This window comes from Saccopteryx bilineata, chromosome 2, assembly GCF_036850765.1.
Source record: "Saccopteryx bilineata isolate mSacBil1 chromosome 2, mSacBil1_pri_phased_curated, whole genome shotgun sequence".
In the NCBI taxonomy this organism is placed as follows: domain Eukaryota; kingdom Metazoa; phylum Chordata; class Mammalia; order Chiroptera; family Emballonuridae; genus Saccopteryx; species Saccopteryx bilineata.
In genome coordinates, this window is record NC_089491.1 from 133542447 (window position 1) to 133564072 (window position 21626).

A 21626-nucleotide genomic window follows, 5' to 3' on the forward strand; every position below is an offset into this window, starting at 1 on the left:
GGTGCAAGAGTTTGGGGGCAGGATGACCAAGTGCCAGGCCTTTTAAAGTTCTCTACCTACCTTTCACACAGCTCTTAGCTGCTGGAAAACTTAAGAGATCTGCTTCGTCCAGCCCCTTCATTAATGTGAGGAAATTCTAGTGAGGAGAAGCCACTTGATGAACATCAAGCGGTCGAAGGCAGGTTTAATTTATAGCTCTTTCCACTATACAACACGGCTTTCTCTAAAATATCCTCCCTGCAAAGAACTTACCCCGAAATCACCAGGAATCTGGCTGAGGACTGGCCTAGAGTTGAGCCTAGGATAAACCCCCAGTCTCTCCTGAGTCAAACTGCCCTAACTCTGAATCAGAGAGTTGATTAAGGTCAAAGTGGAGAAGCACAAAGCCCAAGGCGGTTAAGATACGCGGACTCCTCTGTAAGCAGCACAGAGGGTCAGACCCAGTCTCAGAAAAGGAACCCCGCCTCTCACAAGGCGAACACCGCCCCGGGAGCGACAGGACCAACCGCGAAAGCAGGGAACGCAGCCGGCAGCGCGCACGCTCTACCCGAGGCCGCAAGAGAGGCGGGCTGGCGTGCGCGCCCCCGCGGCGGTGGGGAGGGTTCAGGGCGGGGCTCTGAACCGGACCTGGGCGGGGCCGCAGGAGCTGTAGGTGCTGCGGCTAGGTCGCGACAGGTGCGCAAGACAGAGCGCCTGGGACCCGTGGCAGGGCTGGTAGCAGTGCAGAGAAAAGACCGCTTTTAGCCAGGTAAGGGCCTTCTCTCTCCACAACATCCATAGTCGGAGGGTGCGCGGAGACCTCGGCTTTCCTCCACACCTTCTTTCTCCCGCGACTTCTGGGACGAGGGTAATAGAGTGTGAACCCCTCACCCTCAAAAGAAGGATCAGAGCAACTGCTGATCCTCTGCTCTTTCCTCACTTTTGGTACTGATCTGTGGTTGGAAGTAATTACAAAGGGCTGAGACTTTGTTGCCTGAAGGCTCATAGGAATTCCTTTTTCTTCAGTCAGGAACACTCCTTTTCAACTATGTTTTTTGTTTGTTTTGGGTTTTTTTTTTTGTTTGGTTGGTTGGTTTTTGGTTTGGTAGAGGAAGGTGGAAGTTCATCTAAATTCAAAATAATCTCCCAGGGAAATAGTATTATGATATGCAACTGCTCTTTTCCCTTCTTCGTTTTCAGCCATTCCCTCCCTCTTCGATTTTTCTGCCCTTCCATTCTTCCAGTTGCACTATGTTAAAGACACCTATATCCTTTTGAGGTATGTTGAGAATATAGCAGTCATTGCAACTGGATGTATCATCTTGGAGTCGCTATCATGTATGTATTGCTGGCACCTGTCACCAACTTATGTAGGTGCTAATATTATAGGTAATTGTACACCTCTGGCTACACTTACTAAACTCGAAGTTGTAGGTGCTAGGAGCCAACCATCTGGCTCCCATCCTTGCCTCCTTCTGGTGCTTTCAACAAGGAGTTTAGCTGATCCTGGTGAGAGATATTTGAAGTACTATTGTCTTTCACTTAATTCCAGCTTTCAAAAGCCTGCTTAATCAAGATGGTTCTATGAACTTGACTTTCTAAGTTAGTCAGGGTACTTAGGAAGTTATCAGCCTTTAAGATAATGCCTCTTTAGGGTAGAGGTTTTTTGCATTAGAGTCATTCTTTTGCTCTCTCTCTCTCTCTCTCTCTCTCTTTCATATAAGAGAACGTTTATTTAGAAAGTCACAGGGGTAGAAGTGAATGGTAGAGAAAATGGGCTCAGGAAACAAGTCACAGAGGCAAAAGGAGGGCCATTGGAGCTTAGGTAGGAAAAAGGTAAAGGTAACAAGTCTGGGAGCATCTGGGGGTGGGGGAGAAGAAAGGCGAAGGTGTGCTCTGGAGAGAGAAAGAGATTGTTCTCAATTTAGGTGGTTAAATAAAATACTTTCTATCTGCATACTTACTAATACTATTCACTAATGATAAATACTTTAGGAACCATGAAATAACACTTTCTTCTGAGGTCTGATATAGGCACAAAAAATGATGACCCTCAACAAACATTTCTAAGTTTCTGTGGAGTTATAGCCTGGCTGAAGGATGATCTTGTTTTAGGTAGACCTTCAAGAAGGTATAGAGTTAGCAGGAGAGAAGGTTTTAAAGAAAAGAAAGTGTGCATGCATATATATTTCTTTGTTTTGCATCAATAGAAAAACACAAGAACATTATACTGAGTGAAATAAGTAAATCAGAAAAGTTAAGAACTGTATGATTTCACATGTAGGTGGGATATGAAACTGAGACTCATGGACATAGACAAAAGTGAAGTGGTTACCAGGGGGAGGGGACAGTGGGGAAGGAGGATGTTGGGGAGGGGGGAGGATGTAAAGAGGGACAAATATAAGGTGACAGAAAATTATTTGACTTTGGGTGATGGGTATACAACATAGTTAACAGTTCAAATGCTATAGAAATGTCTACCTGAAGCCTATGTATTCTTACTGATCAGTGTCACCCTGCTAAATTTAATTTTCTAAATAAAATTTTTAAAAAAAGAAAAAAGAACCTGACCAGGCTGTGGTGCAGGGGATAGAGCATCCGACTGGGATTCAGAGGACCCAGGTTCAAAACCCCGAGGTTGCCAGCTTGAGCGCGGCCAACTCAACTCACTGACTTGAGTGTGGGATCATAGACATGACCCCATGGTCACTGGTGTTAGCCCAAAAAGTTCACTGGCTTGAAGCCCAAGGTTGCTGTCTTGAGCAAGAGGTCACTGGCTCAGGCTGTAGCCCCCCAATCAAGGCACGTATGAGAAAGCAATCAATGAACAACTAAGGTGCTACAGTGAAGAGTTGATGCTTCTCATCTCTCTCCTTTCCGGTCTCTTTGTCCCTATATGTCCCTCTCTCTGTCTCTCTCTCTACTCTCTGTCTCTCACACTAAAGAAAAGAAAAAGAAAAACTCATAACATGGCAATACATACTTTAGAAGCATTTTCTTTTTTTGGATACATTTTTTGAGTGCCTCTTATTTTGTCATTTCTACTGTGGATTCAAAGTTCCAAACGTCCCTACTATAAAAAAGCTTGAAATCAAAGGTGTTGGACAGTTCAGTGGATACAATTTACAGTATTAGTGAGGTCAGTGCTATACCCGAGTGCTGTGGGAGCACAGATAATTTTATTTTAAATTCTAGTTTTCCTTAACAAAACAAAGTAAACAACTGCAATAGTAAAAACCTTTGAGTAATAAAGTTCTATTCAACTCATGAATTTGTATCATTCATATTTCTTATCTAGTGTTGTGTCAGCATCACGACCTTTTGAAGATGGGATTAGGTCCTGTTTTTAATTCTGTAGCAGTTCAGTAAATAGTTGGTAAGGCTATTTTCATTGTTCTATAATAGGTCTGGAAATTTTGTTATCAGTAATCCCTGAACTGTTGAGCTACTGGGAAGAGAATAGAGTACTGGCAACAGTAAGAAAACAGTGCCTTTTGGTAAAAATTGCTCCATTGTGTTCCTTTGTTTAACTTGGTACATTTAAACTTTGTTCCAGACTCTGGCTAAAGGTGGGCAAGATTTCAATCTTCTAATAATTCTAAGAAGAGAAAGCTTCAGAAGTGAAAACAATTGTATTAACAGCACATATTGGTAACAGAGGATAACTTTTTCTTGCTAAAGTGTCCTCAAAATATCTTTTTCTATATATTTTTTTCTTTGGAGGAGGGGATAGAGTGGGTAGATGAATGGAAAAGGAAAGAGCCAGAAATGTTTGAAGATTATTTATAGTGTTTTGATGCTCTGAAGTCTGTAGTAGTCTTGAATGCTCTTTATATAACTGCAGACTTTTTATTAATTGCCTACTACTGTGTGCCAGGTTCTAGTATACAGACATGGTCCCTTCTCTATGAATATGTTTTTCATTTTTAAAATAGATCGTGAGTTAGTAGTACTCGATATTGGTTGTTTTGTTTAGTAATTTGAGTCACAGTACTTGTTGAACATGTTTCTTTAACATTGCCTACTTCCTTCCTTTCTGTTTACAGTCTAGGTAAGTGGTCTCCATCAGAAATTTTTGGAAAGGCAGTAGGTCTATTTGCATGTAATTTGGGTACCTACAATGACTACATTGTTTTCTTACAATGTTTTCAGGTACAAAGGTTCTTCAAAGACAGACAAAAAAGAATGTTGACAGTGTGGGAGATCATTGGACATGTTTGCCATAAAAGGCATGGTAGAATTTGTCATTATTTATGTTGACCATGAAACTACTTTTCAGGCATTCTTATTCATGCACTCAAAAACAGATGACTTTCCTTTAGATTGGAATTGTACTCTTTTTGTGAATAGAAAAGTGGGTAACTTGGTTCTTTTTTTTTTTTCAGAGAGAGGGATAGATAGGGACAGACAGTCAGGAACAGAGATAGATGAGAAGCATCAATCATCAGTTTTTCATTGTGACACCTTAGTTGTTCATTGATTGCTTTCTCATAGGTGCCTTGACCGTGGGCCTTCAGCAGACTGAATAACCCCTTGCTCAAGCCAGCGACCTTGGGAGTTTTTTTTTTTTGTTTTTTTTTGCTCAAGCCAGATGAGCTCTCGCTCAAGTTGGCGACCTCGGGGTCTCAAACCTGGGTCCTCGGCATCCCAGTCCGACGCTCTATCCACTGCGCCACGGCCTGATCAGGCGGTAACTTGGTTCTGAAGTCAGGAATTTCCATAAGAAAAGACTGTTGGGGATTTTTGTTTGTTTGTTTGTTTTTTAAGGTTGCTGTGGTCTTTCACTATATTTTTATAGGAAGTTTAAGTACTTTATTTTGGATTATGTACAGTAATCTCCAGGTGATGTTAAATTACTTAACACAGACTCTCAAGGTTCTTTAGTAACAAATGAGTGGTTGTAAATTGAGTAGTTTCTACTTAGTGGTTGTGGAATTGAGATTCTATGGTAAATGGTATTCTTGGTAGGACCACACTGATATGTTTATTCAGTGGCTAGATGCAAAGTCGGTGGGACTCAGTCATGTTATTGTGCTAATGCAGACCTCTTTTCATGAAAAGGGCAAGGTTTGACCCAACAGGCAATTCATTTTTCAGCATGTCAATTGATTTCTTTCAACTTGAAGATGTTTCTAGAGACTTCACATGTCCAGTCATAAGAAGTTAACATGAAACCATGAAAATTTACATTCTTTTTTCTTTCTTACAAAGAATTTCTTCATAATGTTACTCTGAAAGTAAGAACTTTCATATGAGAAAAAAATGCAACTTTTTTGTACTTCTGATAAGTATGGAGCTGTTTTTTCCTTTATATGTCCTATAACAGAGCTTACTATTTGGAAAACCTTCCAATACCTCAAACAGGTTTTTTCTTGCATGCCAAAGTATTGCCAATGTTTCATTACCCATAGGTCAGTAATCCTGATATGCTTTTACTTGGGTTTAGATTTCTATAATTTATTTTCTTCCATAAATTAAAAGCAAGCAAATGGCCTATGACTTCTTTTCCTCATAGTCAGTTTTACTGAAGAGGTAACATTTGCTCAGATTTGGCTTCTACCTTTAATACTAGAGGATATCTGACTGTCTATGCATAGTGCCCAGTGATTTCCCTATATTGGCCTTGTCACCATCCTCCTCCTAACCACTTGGCAACATTTGATCAAGGGGACAACTTATCGGGTTCTTTCTTTAATTTGGGTTTCTTGATATGATTGTACTGGTCCTCCATCTTGTAATCAAACCCCTTCCTCCCATGCTCCTTCACTAACTCACAGTCTTTTTGTCTCTTAAATGTAGGTGTTTGCTATGGCCCTGTCCAGCATCTTAAATGTGCAATTTGGTCTGCTTTAATACCTCCATGTCAGTGACTTGCAAAATATCTTTTTAAAAGACTTTTTTTTAATTTTATATATGTAACTCTTGTTTTATTCTCACATATACAAATATACATACACATTTAGAAAATAAGAAGTACATATGCTGGCCTTGGCTGGGTGACTCCATTAGTTGTAATGTCATCCTGATGCACCAAGGTTGCAGGTTCAATCCCCAATGCTGGCACAAAAGAAAATAAAAAGAAGTACACGTACTAATTATAGAAAACCTGGGGAAAATTAGAAAGCATATAAAATATTTCATAATCTGTTCCAGAGAGAACTGTAATTTGATGTATTTCATTTCAGACTTTTTTTTCCTTTGATATACACATGCTCACAAACACACAGCTAATTGGACTCATACTATTACAGTAGATATAATTTTGTATCTACTTTTTAAAACTTTATATTATGTCATAATTTTTCATGGCATCAAAATCATTTGAAAACAATTTTAGTGGATATTTAATACCACACTGTATTGATGTTGCATAATTTAACTGTGGGTTTAGGTGTTTTGATTGTTACATTATTAATAAGTGAAAAAAATTGAGAATAAGTTTATGCATAAATCTTTCTACAAATCACTTACTATTTTCTTAGGTTAGATTCCCAGAAGGTGAACTATTGGGTCAAAGGGCATGAATATTGAAAAATACTAAACTTGCTGTCAAATTGCTTTTCATAAAGACTAGACTAATTAACATTCTCACCTGGAGTGATTGTGAGTGCCCTTCTTAGTACATTCTTTGTAACATTGAATATTATTTTTAATCTTTATTAATTTGATAAGCAAGGGTAATTTAATTTGTATTTAATTATTAATGAGAGTGAATACTTCATATATTCATTTCAATTTCTTTTTCTGTGAATTGTAATTTGTTTAATCTATTTCCATTGCGGGGGGGGGTCTTAACATTTTAATTATGTTGTTTTTCTGTCAGCTTCTTTCATTTATTTGGGGGAGGACATATAGGTTTTCATTAGGCCAAATTGAATAAGTGGAGTGACAAAAGAGAAAGTGTACAAGAAGTTTAAATTTTGGTGTTTTAAATGCCCATTGTTATGAGAAGGCAGAGCTTGTGACTGATGAAGCAGCAATGTGGAACGGAAGGGTGCTGGCTTGAGAGTCAGGAGGATTCCCCACTTGGTGTTGAAAACCAGCCACTTAGGTTATCGTGGGTAAGTCATTCATCCTATCTGAGCTTCATCTGTAAAATAAGAAGGTTGGGCTCTTGAACTCAAAGTCCACACAACCTCTGCGCTGAAAGGATGACTTTTGATCACTGCTCACTATACACTCTAAAACTATTTTTTCTCCCGTTCCTGACCCTTCACCCATTTTAGATATACAGAGCCTGAGGAAAGACTAGGTGCAGTAAAGGCAATTTCTCAGGGCTAGTAAGGCTTAATGGAGCCTGGTGGCAATTTAATGTATTTGTGCCCTCACAACAATAGAAGTTGCAAAGATTGGTATTTTTTAGGCACTCCCACAGATTGACACTTGGCAACGTGGTAAAGTAAGTCTGAAAAACCCTGCTGATCTATGCTGCAAAGTACTGTCATCTCTAGTAAATGTAAAGCAAGTCTTTCTTTTTATTTCGAGAGAGAGAGAGAGAGAGAGAGAGAGAGAGAAAGGGAGAGAGTGGGTGGGAGAAAAGAGGTAAGGAGCATCAACTCAGAGCTTTACTTTAGTTGTTTATTGATTGGTTCTCATACCTGCCTTGACGGGGTTGGGGGTTGGGGGTTGGGCTCAAGTGGAGCCAGTGACCTTGGGCTCAAGCCAGTGACCTGTACTTCAAGCCAGCAACCTAGGGATCAGGTTGCTGATCCACGCTCAAGCTGGAGATCCCTTACTCAAGTTGACAAGCCTGTGCACAAGCTGATGAACTTACACTCTAGCTGGTGGCCTTGGGTTTTGAACAGAAGCCCTCAGCCTCAAGAGTTGATGTTCTATTCATTGCATCACCAGCAGTCAGATTATAAAGCAAATCTGATGATAGGAGGTTTAAATTGCCGAGTCAAGTTATTTAACAGCTTTCACTATTTCATACCAAAACTATCCTTAGTGTTTTTATTTGTGATTTGTATAAGCTCTTTATTTTAAGAATATCAATCCTTTGTCCTTTGGGCCCTGGCTGGTTGGCTCAGCAGTAGAGCATCAGCCCAGCATGTGGAAGTCCCAGGTTCGATTCCTGGCTAGGGCACACAGAAGAAGCAACCATCTGCTTCTTCCCCCTTCCCCTTTCTTTCTTTCTCTCTTTCTCTCTTTCTCTCTTTCTCTCTCTCTCTTCTCCTCCTGAAGCCATGGCTTGAATGTTTCAAGCAAAGTTGGCTCCAGGCTCTGAGAATGGCTCCATGGTCTCTGCCTCAGGCCTCGAAATAACTCCGTTGCCGAACAACAGAGCTCTGGCCCAGCAGGGCAGAGCATCACATAGTAGGGGCTTGCCAGGTGGATCCCGGTCAGGGCACATGTAGGAATCTGTCTCTCTGCCTCCCCTCCTCTCACTAAAAAATAAATAAATAAATAAATAAATTCTTTGTCCTTTGATCAAATGTTTAATTAGTTGTTGCCTTTTAATTTTGTACATGATATATTATTACTTATCTATAGATCTTTTTCTTTGGGATTTCTTTTTTTGCTTTTATGTTTAAAAGTCCTTTGTCATCTAGAGATGGATTAAGTATTCACTTTGATTTACTTCTAATTTTTATGGCTTTACTTTTTATATTTAATTTTTAAATGTGTCTTGAATTTACTTTGGAATGCCAAACCAATATGTTTAGTGCCTTTGCATATCTCTGAGCTTCAGATTCATATTTCTAACTACCTAGTAGACCATGTGGGTAGTCCCTATACATCTGGCACCTGCATCTACCTTGTTTCCCAAAGGAGAAAGCTTGAACTTGTGTTGAACACTTCAGTCCTCTCTCCCCCCACATTTAATCACCAACATTTGTTGGTTCTACCTCAGTGGTGGTAATGTCTCTTTTATCAGTCTTCTAACTCAGATCTCCCTTTTTTGCTAGAGTCCCCAAGCAATCCTTAAAGTTGGCTTCCATTTTTCCTTCAGCCCAGAGTTTTCATAAAAAAAAAAAAAAAATAGAGCACTGATTTCCAAAGTATGATTCCCTTGATTAACTGTTTCAGAATCACCTGGGGTGGGCCTTGGCCAGATAGCTCAGTTGATTATAGTGTAATCCTGATACAACAAGGCTGTGGATTTAATCCCCAGTCAGGACACCTATGAGTCAACCAATGCCCTGACCTGTGATGGTGCAGTGGATAAAGCATCAACCTGGAATGCTGAGGTTGCCAGTTCAAAACTGTAGGCTTTCCCAGTCAAGGCACAAATAGGCAGTCAATGAACAACTAAAGTGAAGCAACTATGAGTCGATACTTCTCGCTCCCTCTCCCCTCTCTCTCTCTCTTATCTCTGTAAGAATTAAGAAATTAAAAAAAAAATTCAACCAATGGACTGACAGGTGGTGGCACAGTGGATAGAGCATTGACCTGGAACATTGAAGTCCCAGGTTCAAAATCCCTAGGTCCCCAGCTTGAGTGCTGGATCATTTGGCTTGATCGCAGAGTCGCCAGCTTGAGCATGGGATCATCAACATGATCCCATGGTTGCTCTCTTGAGCCCAAAGGTTGCTGGCTTCAAGTTCAAAGTTGCTGTGTTGAGCCCAAGGTTGCTGGCTTGAGCAAGGGATCACTGGCTCTGCTGGAGCCCCAACCCAGTCAAGGCACATATGAGATACAATCAATGAACAACTAAAGTGATGCAACTACAAGTTGATGTTTCTCATCTTTTTCCTTTCCTGTCTCTCCCCTCCTACACACAAAAAAAGAATCAACCAATGAATATATAAATAAGTAGAACTCTTGGGTTTTTTTTTCTCTTTCTCTCCTTTCCTCTTTCTAAAATCAATAAATATAAGAAAATTTAAAAAGAAAAAGAATCACCTGGGATGTTGGTTAAAAAGGTAGATTCCCAGGTCCTACCTAAATCCATAAATCAATATATCTGGGGGATAGGACCTTGGAATCTGCAGTTTTAGTAAGCACGTCAAGAGATTCATTTACACACTTACAGGGAACCAGTGCCCAAGTCATTTAGGCCTAAGTTTCTCTACATGCCATTTAAGACCCCCACTCCCATACTCTGCAAGCCTTTTTTCCCAGGCTTATCTCACACATCACTACCCACCCACCTGTCACTGTAGTTTTACAGTGACTCAGTTTCCTGGACCCACCCTGTCCTTTCCTGCCTCTGTGCCTTTGCTAATGCAGTTCCCACAGCTTTTTGCTCCTCCTCTCCCCCCACTCCTGCTGAAATCCTTTTCCTTAAGAGCACAAATAAAATGCCAGTTTATAAAAAGAATGCTTTTCCTAATTTCTCTTATTTAAATCAGTGACTCCCTCCTTAGTCTTCACTTAGCACTTTATTTTTACTTATTTTTTTTACCTCAATACTGTCACTATTTGTGAATATTGCTTCCTTAAAAGACAATCAGCCTCTAAGTGAGAACCTTGCTTTTTCATTTCATAGCTATCATTAATATAATGAGCAATTAAATACTCAGAAGATATGAAATACTCATTTTGCAAACACTATTATATAACAATGATGGCTTCATAGCACGCTTAGAATAACATTAAAATCTTTACCATTGCTTATAAATACCTATTTGTTTGGCTGCTATTCATCTTTGTCATCATCTCATATTTCTTATTCACTCCCTAGCCATATTTCTCTTGCCTCAGGGCCTTTGCATTTGCTATTTTCTCTGCCTGAAAATCTCCCCTATCTCTTCTCTTCACCCGGCTGGCTGGCTTCCTATCTCCTCCCCATCATTCAGGTTTCAGCTCAAATGTCATTCACTCAAAGAGGCCTTCCCTGTCCACTATCTAAAGCATCTGCCCCCTTTCCTACCATCACTCCAGTTACTCTTTTTGTATTTCCTTCACAGCATTAATCACAGTATTTAATTGTCCCTGCTCCTACAGTAGAATGGAAGCTACATGAGAGCAGAACCCTTGTCTGTAACTTATAAGGTTTTATAGTTAGCAAAATGGTTGACACATAGTTAATGCTCAATAAATATTTGTTGAATGATTCAATAAGCCTTGAAGATAGACTTTTAAATTTTTTATTAATTTTAATTTATTGTGTTTACATGGATTGAAGTGTTCCATTGAATATAACACCCTTACCCCCCATCCCTGTGTCCCTTTTTATACCTCCTTTTGCCCCCCTCCCCCTGACGCCTTCCCCCCCTTCCCTCTAGGATTTGCTGTCCTGTTATCTATATCTCTGTGTAATGTATATATAATTTCACTAATCCCTTCACCTTCTCTGATCCTATCCCCTCATCTCCCTTCCCTTACTGCTCTCCCTCTGCTCCCTGTGACCCTGCCTCTGCCTCTATTCCATTCCTCAGTTCAATTTGTTCATTAGATTCCACATATAAGTGAGATCATATGACATTTGTCTTTCTCTGCCTGGCTTTTTTCACTTAGCATAATAATCTCCAGGACCATCCATGCCATCGTAAAAGGTAAGATTTGCTTCTTATTTCACGGCTGCATATGTGTATATGTACCACAGCTTTTTAATCCACTTGTCCACTGATGGACACTTGGGCTGTTTCCAGATCTTGGCTATTGTAAACAATATTACAACAAACATGGGGTGCAGCCCTGGCCAGTTGGCTCAGTGGTAGAGCATCGGCCTGGTGTGTGGAAGTCCCAGGTTCCATTCCTGGCCAGGGCACACAGGAGAAGCGCCCATCTGCTTCTCCACCCTTCCACCTCTCCTTTCTCTCTGTCTCTCTCTTCCCCTCCCGCAGCCAAGGCTCCACTGACACAGAGTTGGCCCAGGTGCTGAGGATGACTCTGTGGCCTCTGCCTCAGGCACTAGAATGGCTCCAATTGCAGTGGAGCAATGGTCCAGAGGGGCTGAGCATCGCTTCCTGGTGGGCATGCCGGGTAGATTCCAGTCAGGAGCATGCGGGTGTCTGTTTGCCTCCCCCCCCACCGCTTTTCACTTCCGAAAAATACAAAAAAAATAAATAAACATGGGGGTGCATATCTTCTCTTGAATCAGTGATTTGTTATTCTTAAGATATATTCCTAAAAGTGGGATAGCTGCATCAAAAGGCAGTTCCATTTTTAATTTTTTGAGGAATCTCCATACTGTACTGTTTTCCACAGTGGCTGCACCAGACGGCATTCCCACCAGCAGTAGAGGATGAGCGCCATTCTGACAGGTGTGAGGTGATATCTCGTTGTGGTTTTAATTTGCATTTCTCTGATGATTAGTGACGTTGAACATTTTTTCATATGCCTGTTGGCCTCTTGGGAGAAGTGTCTCTTCAGTTCTTTTGCTCATTTTTTAATTGGATTATTTACCTTCCTGGTGTTGCGTTTTAGAAGTTATTTACAAATTTTGGTTATTAACCACTTATCAGATGTATTGGCGAATATGTTCTCTCATTGTGTGGGTTGTCTTTTATTTTGTCAATGGTGTCTTTTGCTATGCAAAATCTTTTTAGTCTGATATAGTCCCATTTGTTTATCCTGTCCTTTATTTCTCTTGCCCATGGAGATAAATCAGCAAAAATATTGCTATAAGAGATATCGGAGAGTTTACTGCCTATATTTTCTTCCAAGATGTTTATGGTTTCATGACTTACATTTAAGCCTTTTATCCATTTTGAGTTTATTTTTGTGAATGGTGTAAGTTGGTGGTCTAGTTTCATTTTTTGCATGTACCTGTCAAATTTTCCCAACACCATTTATTAAAGAGACTGTCTTTACTCCATTGTATGCTGTTACCTCCTTTGTCAAATATCAAATGACCATAAAGACGTGGGTTTATTTCTGGGTTCTCTGTTCTGTTCCATTAATCTGTATGCCTGTTCTTATGCCAGTACCAAACTGTTTTGAGTACAATGGCCTTGTAGTATAACTTGATATCAGGAAGTGTGATACCTCCCACTTTATTCTTCATTTTAAAGATTGCTGAGGCTATTTGTGTTCTTTTTTTGGTTCCATATAAAATTTTTGGAATATTTGCTCTATCTCTTTGAAGTATGCCATTGGTATTTTAATAAGAATTGCATTGAATTTATAGATTGCTTTGGGTAATATAGACATTTTAATGATGTTTATTCTTCCTATGCGTGAACTTGGTATTTGCTTCCACTTGTTTGTGTCTTCCTTGATTTCTTTTATCAATGTTTTATAATTTTCCAAGCATACGTCTTTTATCTTCTTGGTTAAATTTACTCCTAGGTACTTTATTTTTTTTTGTTGTTGCAGAAGATAGACTTTTCATTTTAACAATTCTTATTTTGGTTTCCAATCCAAATCTTTGTTGTTATTGTTTTAATGGACAACAGCTGAAGTAGTTCCATCAGGGTTCAAATCAGGTTGCAGTCTCTGAGGACTTCTAAAGATAGCAGAACAAAGGTTTGGATACTGTGATAGACAGGATTCAGTTCAATCTGGGTGCAGGTTTTCCAAGGTGTTCCTAGGATCCAGGCCACTATTTTACTACCTGTCAGCATCTACTTCCAGGGTTATTACTGCTAGCCACTACTAGTCTTTTAACACTCATTACATTTTTGTTTTTTTACTTTTTAAAAATTTATTGATTGATTTTATTTTAAAAAAATATTTATTTAATGATTTTTAGAGAGAGAGGAAGGAGAGAGAGAAAAAGACAGGAACATTGATCTGTTCCTGTATGTGCCCTGATCAGGAATTGAACCAGGCAACCTCCGCACATTGGGAGGATGCTCTAACCAACTGAGCTATCTGGCCAGGGCTATTACTTGATTTTAGAGAGAAAGAAACATCAATCTGTTCCTGTATGTTCCCTGACCAGGGATCAAACCCTCAACCTTAGCACATCAAGATGATGTGCTAACCAACCAAGCTATCCAACCAGGGCTCATTGCATTTTTATTTTATTTATTTTTTTATTGAGAAGATGAGAGGCAGGAGGCAAAGAGACAGACCCCTGCATGTGCCCCGACCAGGATCTACCCAGCAAGTTCCCTACAGGGGACTCTGCTCATCAGGGGCTGCTGCTCCATTGCTCAGCAACCGAGCTATTTTAGCACCTGAGGAAAGGTCATGGAGCCATCCTCAGCACCCAGGACCAACGTGCTTGAACCATTCAAGCCATGGCTGTGGGAGGAGAGAGAGAGAGAGACAGAGACAGAGAAAAGAGGGAGGGGAAGGATGGAGAAGCAGATGGTCACTTCTCCTTTGTGCCCTGACCAGAAATCAAACCCAGGATTTCCACATGCTAGGCAGACGCTCTACTGCTCAACCAACCAGCCAGGGCTCATTACATTTTTAAAAGCAAGTTTAGCAAAACTAGAATCTAACTGAATCCTCACATAACCAGAAGTTTTCTTCTGCTTTCCTTCTCTAGAAGAAAAATAAGAAAGCTGTGGAGAATCTTCAAGGAAAGTATATTTTCATTATACTTACTACAACCCTGAAATAGGACAGTGTATTGGTTAGAAAGATTTTCATCAACAGCTCCTTTTTTAAGACGTTATTCATTTTTAGAGAGAAGATAGAGAGAGAAAAAGGGGGGAGGACAAAAAGCATCAACTCCTATAGATGCCTTGACCAGGCAAGCCCAGGGTTTCGAACTGGTGACCTCAGCATTCCAGGCTGAAGCTTTATCCACTGCGCCACCACAGGTCAGGCTCAGCAACACCTTTAAACAAAGGATTTCTTGTTAGCATCTAGTTGAACCAGACAGTGTAACTAATCAGTGCTAATATCTTATTTCTCTTCCTTGGGTACCCTTATTTTTAAATTCCATTTATTTCTTGAAATTGAACAGAAATTTTATTTAAAAGAATGATTTTTATAGCAATTTACAATTTTTCAAAGTACATTTACTTTTATCTTCATAGCCTTTCTGTGTGAATTATCTGTTTTTCAGATAAAGAAACTAAGACAAATAGAGATTGATTGACTTTCTCATGCCAACTAAAGCAGTGGTCCCCAACCTTTTTTGGGCCACTGACCAATTGAATGTCAGAAAATATTTTCACGGACTAGCCTTTAGGGTGGGACGGATAAATGTATCACGTGACCGAGACAAGCGTCAAGAGTGAGTCTTAGACAGATGTAACAGAGGGAATCTGGTCATTTTTTAAAAATAAAACATCATTCAGACTTAAATATAAATAAAACGAAAATAATGTAAGTTATTTATTCTTTCTCTGCGGACCGGTACCAAATGGCCCACGGACTAGTACCGGTCCGCAGCCCGGGGCTTGGGGACCACTGAACTAAAGCACCAGTACTCAATAAATTCCTCCCAATATCTTTTTTAAACAGCACCATAATTTCATCTAATTTTTAGAAAATAAACATTAAAATTTAATTTAAATATTAATTTTGATATTTATAACCAGTTCTTATTTTTTATTATTATTATTTTTTTTTACAGAGACAGAGAGAGAGGAATAGATAGGGACAAACAGACAGGAACACAGAGAGATGAGAAGCATCAATCATCAGTTTTTCATTGTGACACCTTAGTTGTTCATTGATTGCTTTCTCATATGTGCCTTGACCGTGGGGTCACAGCAGACCGAGTAACCCCTTGCTCAAGCCAGAGACCTTGGGTCCAAGCTGGTGAGATGAGCCCTCACTCAAGCTGGCGACCTCGGGGTCTCGAACCTGGGTCCTTCCGCATCTCAGTCCGACGCTCTATCCACTGTGCCACCGCCTGGTCAGGCTATAACTAGTTTTTATTAAGAAATAAGATCCAGCCCTGGCTGGATAGCTTGGTTGGTTAGAGCATCGTCACGAAGCACAGAGGTTGCTGGTTCAACCCCTGGTCAGGGCACTTACAAGAACAGATTGATGTTCCTGTCTCTCTTTCTCTCCCTTCCTCTCTCTCTAAAATCAATAAAATAAACATTAAAAAAAAAGATCCATAGCATCATTTAAGATTAGCCAAATCTTATCATTTCTGTGGCTGTGTGATTTAGTAATTCTTTATGTGACCAGCCTCACCTGTGGTTGTCTTTGATTAAAGCATTGTTCAGTGTTAGCTTCTCAGATTTTTACAGAAAGGAAAGATTAGAGAACTTGCCTAAAGAAGAGTCACTTTTCAGTAAACCCGTTTTAATTCTCCTGCTTGAAGGAATTGTTTAAATTGATCTGAGCTGGCTTTTCAGATTGAGCAAGACCTGAAAAAAAACACATCATCTAACATTTCAGATAAGAAGAATGGAAGCCAGGCCCTTCCTGGAAATGGCTGGGAGTGAAACTAAGAAGCCCTGTATTTGGAGAAAACTTGATTAATTATTAAGGACAAAGGAGTGGTATAAGGAGGTTATATCTTTAATGGAAGCAGCCTTCTTAAAACAGTTGTTTATATTTCTTCTTCTTTGACATTGTAAAGAAAACTCTTTAATTATCCACTTTGTCTTAATTAAGCATGTAATTTGCAAGACCTACAAGCATATAGGCAGATATTCAATTATGTAGGTGGGCCTTTGTTAAGATATGTGGCAACTAACAACTAACATAGTACTGTTATCCACTTGTGTAACAGATATTTATTGAACTCCTACAAGGAGCAGGCACTGACATTTGATGCATCTGATGATAAAGTAGGGAATGGTACAAAGGTTAAAGGAGAAATAGACTGTTCAGAGTAAATCTATGCTTTTGTGACTTTGGTCAATGCTAAATTTCCACATCCTTTGTCCAACTCACTATACTTTTCTTTACTTTTCCCCTTAAATTTGAAGTTACTGTCATAATTATTTGATTTTCTACTTACTGAAAGAGCTTTTACTTACTGTGTGTGAAAAAACACTGAAAAAATCCTCCCTCCCTTGGATTATGTTGCCCTAACGTTGAGTTAATTATCAACTGGGGGAAGGGAGGAAAGACCAAATGAATATATAACAAATTAGATTTGAGAGAGGTAGAATTAAACTTGGGTTAGATCTGGTAATTTCTTAATTTAAAGAAAAAAAAGTTATTGTTTATTTATTTATTTTTCTTGAGAGAAAAGGGAAAGAGATGCGAAGCGTCAACTTATGGTTGCTTGCTTCTCATACATGCCTTGACGGGGGTGGGGGGGGTGGCTCTAACTGAGCCAGTGACCCCTTGCTCAAGCCAGTGACCTTGAGCTTAAGCCAGCAACCCTGTGTTCAAGCTGTCAAGTCTGTGCTCAATCTAGTGAGCTGGTGACCTCGAGCTTTCGAATTAGGGACTTAAGAGTCCCAGGTCAATGTTCTATCCATTGTGCTACCACTGATCAGGCAAAGATATGATTATTTATGACCTAAGAAGTTTAAACCAGAGTCAGTTTGGTTTTTCTTTAGAGAGAAAAGGAGAGAGAGAGAGAGAGAGAGAGAGAAAGGGGAAGGAGCAGGAAGCATCAACTCCCAAATGTGCCTTGACCAGGCAAGCCCGGGGTTTTGAACCAGCAACCTCAGCTTTCCAGGTCAATGCTTTATCAACTGCGCCACCGCAGGTCAGGCCCCAGAGTCAGTTTTTAAAGGCTGCAATTGGAGGCTACTCTTTTAACTGTCTAAATAAGATATGTGAAGATTACTACAATTATGTAGAAAACTGATTTGGGTTTCAAAAATGCAAGAAGGTAAGTTATTCAAGTAAATGAATAAAGTAAGAGAAGCCATGTAGGAAGGTTATGTCATCTTCAACTTAGAGTTTTTGCAAAGGTGTTGAGAACACCTAGAATTTGGCTCTTATAAGGTCTATTGAGAGAGATTTAGATGTTTTGGTGCAGAGAAATGGTGTCAGGGTTTTGAGCAGATCTCATGTTATTAGTAGTTACTACCAGTTTCTCAGAGATGACATTAGAGATGCTCTTTTTTAAATTGCTGATTTAACAAAAATAAGTTGGTCCCTGGCTGGTTGACTCAGCAGTAGAGTGTCAGTCGGCCTGTGGAAGTCCCAGGTTCGATTCCCAGTCAGGGCACACAGGAGATGCAACCATATGCTTTCCCCCCTCCCACTCCCCTTTCTCTCTCGCTCTCTCTTCCCTTTCCTCAACCATGGCTGGATCGATTCGAGCATGTCAGCTCTGGGCACTGAGGATGGCTCCTTGGAGCCTCTGCCTCAGGCGCTAAAAAAATAACTTGGTTGCCAGTGTCCCCAGATGGGCAGAGCATTGAACCAAGATGGGGGTTGCTGGGTGGATCCCGGTGGGGCTGCATGGGGGACTCTGTTTATCTTCCCTACTCTCATTAAAAAAGAAACCGACAAAAATAAGTTGACCCTGAAATGCAGTGTACACTAGAACTTTATTCTCTGTGCTAGAAATCATTTTGTTTCCATGCCAGCCTCCTAAAAAAAATGAATAAGAGCTAACATTTAACCTCTGTTGGCCTCAGTTTCTGCATCTGTAAAGTGGGACAGTAATATTCTGAGTATACTACTATGAGGATTAATAAGTTTACATATGCAAAACAATTAAAAACAGTATCTGGGCCCTGGCCGGTTGGCTCAGCGGTAGAGCGTCGGCCTAGCGTGCGGAGGACCCGGGTTCGATTCCCGGCCAGGGCACATAGGAGAAGCGCCCATTTGCTTCTCCACCCCTCCGCCGCGCCTTCCTCTCTGTCTCTCTCTTCCCCTCCCGCAGCCAAGGCTCCATTGGAGCAAAGATGGCCTGGGCGCTGGGGATGGCTCTGTGGCCTCTGCCCCAGGTGCTAGAGTGGCTCTGGTCGCAACATGGCGACACCCAGGAGGGTCGCAACATGGCGACGCCCAGGATGGGCAGAGCATCGCCCCCTGGTGGACAGAGCGTCACCCCTGGTGGGCGTGCCGGGTGGATCCCGGTCGGGCGCATGCGGGAGTCTGTCTGACTGTCTCTCCCTGTTTCCAGCTTCAGAAAAATGCAAAAAAAAAAACAAAAAAACCAGTATCTGACATATGCCAAATGTTCCATCAATATTGACTATTTTTATTACCACTATCATTATTCTTAAGCACTTATTTTAGCACTGAGCTAAAAGAACATTTTAGAGGTGATGAGACTAAGGCTTTTTTCCTAATGTGACTGACCCAGTTAGTAAGTGATAGGCTGAAGATGTAGACCTGAGCTGGAAGGAAACTGGGCAGAGTTGGTCTAGATATGGAACATTACCATTTCTAGTTTGAAGACACTTAGGAAGATAAAACTGGCCTAGACCACCCAGAAACAGGGAAGATGTGGTTTGTAGTCAGTTGTTAGAGCAAGGACATTAAGGTCTATCAGACTGTTTCAAATCCTGACTATACCTCTTACTAACTGTGTGATCTTGAGCAATCTATTTAACCTCTCTGAGCCTTGGTTTCTTTCTCTGTAAGATGAGAATAATAATATTTATTTCATGGTATCATGGGATTAAGTGAATAAGATCACGTGGAATGAATCACCGGGGATGACCAGTACTCAATAATTGACCCCCAGGCTTATACTAAGGTGGCTCAAACTTTTGCCTGATTCTGACACAGTTCATTTAGATGGCACACACAGGTCTGTGTCTGCCTCCCTGCTCTAGCCTAATAATTCTGGGATCAAACCAAAACTAAACTCTCAAAGCTATTTTTACATTGGAATCCTAAGGGACCCTCTACAGAAAAATTAGATGTGTTTGGACTCCACATGAGCTATTAAAATTCCAAAGATAATCCTGATATTCAGAGTACCCTCCCTTCAAACAACCTCCCCAACCCCTCACAACTGGGAGGCATTAGACTGGCTAGTTGAGGGTAGCAGCTGAAGCACAACCCCAAACAGTGATCTGAATGGCTGGATTGTCATGTAGTTGTCAGTCAGGCTTCTCAGAGGGCTGTGCTCTAGTGGGGATATTAATACGCAGTCAAGAGGTGGATGCCCTACAAAAAGGAGCTCTACAGAAATGAGGATCTCATCTGTATAGTCCAGCAACAATTCTATTTGGAAAGAATATTAATGAGTTGTGGATAGGAATCAGACACCAGGAAAGGACAGCTGCTGTGAGATGCAATTTGAATTCTATAAGGAGTTACACATGATATTCAGAAAGTCCTTGTGCAATTTTAAAAAGTAATTAAGTTTAGAGATAATAAACAATTTATAATCAAAAAGTAAATGTATTGAATGGCCAATACACATCTGAAAATATACTCAATCTTCCCCATGGTTAAAGGAATGAAAACTAAAACAATATGTATCATTTTTCACACATCTAGCAGATTGTAAAAAATTAAATTATTAATAATGTTTAATATTGTCAAGTATGTGGTAAATAGGCTTTCTCATATAGATAATGGTTCAAATATAAATTGATGCAAATATATATAAATTCATGCAATTTTTTTGGTGGAACATTTAGAAAGTCTATTAATTTTTTTTTTTTTTTTTGTATTTTTCTGAAGCTGGAAACGGGGAGAGATAGTCAGACAGACTCCCACATGCGCCCGACTGGGATCCACCCGGTATGCCCACCAGGGATCCCGGCACGCCCACCAGGGGCGAAGCTCTGCCCACCAGGGGGCGATGCTCTGCCCCTCCGGGGCGTCGCTCTGTCGCGACCAGAGCCACTCTAGCGCCTGGGGCAGAGGCCAAGGAGCCATCCCCAGCGCCCGGGCCATCTCTGCTCCAATGGAGCCTTGGCTGCGGGAGGGGAAGAGAGAGACAGAGAGGAAGGAGGGGGGGGTGGAGAAGCAAATGGGCGCTTCTCCTATGTGCCCTGGCCGGGAATCGAACCCGGGTCCCCCGCATGCCAGGCCGATGCTCTACCGCTGAGCCAACCGGCCAGGGCTATTAATTTTTTTTTAAAGAGCATTTTAAAAAGCCTTCCAACCTGATCAGGTGGTGGCACAGTGGATAGAGCATTGGACTGGGACGCAGAGGACCCAGATTCAAAACCCCGAGGTTGCCAGCTAGAGTGCAGGCTCATCCGATTTGAGCACGGGATCACTGGCTTGAGCGTGGGATCATAAACATGGTCGCTGGCATGAGCCCAAAGGTCACTGGCTTGAAGCCCAAAGGTTGTTGACTTGAGCCCAAGGTCTCTGGCTTGAGCAAGTGGTCACTTGCTCTGCTGTAGGCAGCTCCCTTCAAAGCACATATGAGAAAGCAACTGATGAACAACTAAGATGCTGCAATGAAGAATTGATGCTTCTCATCTCTGTCCCTTCCTGTCTGTCGATTCCTATCTGTCCCTCTCTCTCTCTCTGTCTCTGTCATTAAAAATAATAATAATAAGCCTTTCATAAATAAATTCTTTTATACAAAGAAGAAACGTATACAGTGCACACAAGTATCAGTCAGATGGACCCCCAGCCCTCTTTCCTACACTGGGATACAGATCAGAAGAGAAAAAGGAAGTTTATTAAAATTTTTAATACATAGGACTTTTGCATTAGAAATGCTGTTTCTATGAATTTACACTGTAGATACACACCTCCAAGTAGGCAATAGTAGAGGCATGTGCCCTGCAGCCTTGTTCTTAATAACAAAGAACCTAAAGCCACCTAAATGTTAATTGACAGGGACCTGGTTAAATAAGTTATAGACTGTTTTGGAGTAAAATAATAAGAGATCCTGAAAGTTTATATGACCTGATGTGGGAAGATGTCCAAGAGGAAATAAATAATTGCTGTAAAGCACATTAACATAAAATCTTTGTAAGTTTAAAAATAATGTGTATGTTTATGCATGACATGTGTTACCATCTCTGTGCCCAAGTTTTCTCATTTGTAAAATAGGCATC

The 21626-nt window shown here is 40.7% G+C and overlaps 1 protein-coding gene across 3 annotated transcripts in view; it reads left to right on the forward strand.

Annotated features, from left to right (window-relative positions):
- Positions 1 to 622: 622 nt before the first annotated feature.
- Positions 623 to 21626, forward strand: part of LIMA1 (LIM domain and actin binding 1) — a 114249-nt gene continuing 93245 nt past the window's right edge. For 2 of the 3 annotated variants that reach the window (XM_066257862.1, XM_066257863.1), the window contains exon 1: positions 12111 to 12131. In XM_066257862.1, coding sequence (XP_066113959.1) covers positions 12113 to 12131 — 19 coding nt within the window. In that variant the 5' untranslated portion in view covers positions 12111 to 12112. Of the gene's footprint in view, positions 749 to 12110; positions 12132 to 21626 lie in introns of those variants that run through there. The other variant, XM_066257864.1, reaches the window with a different exon arrangement.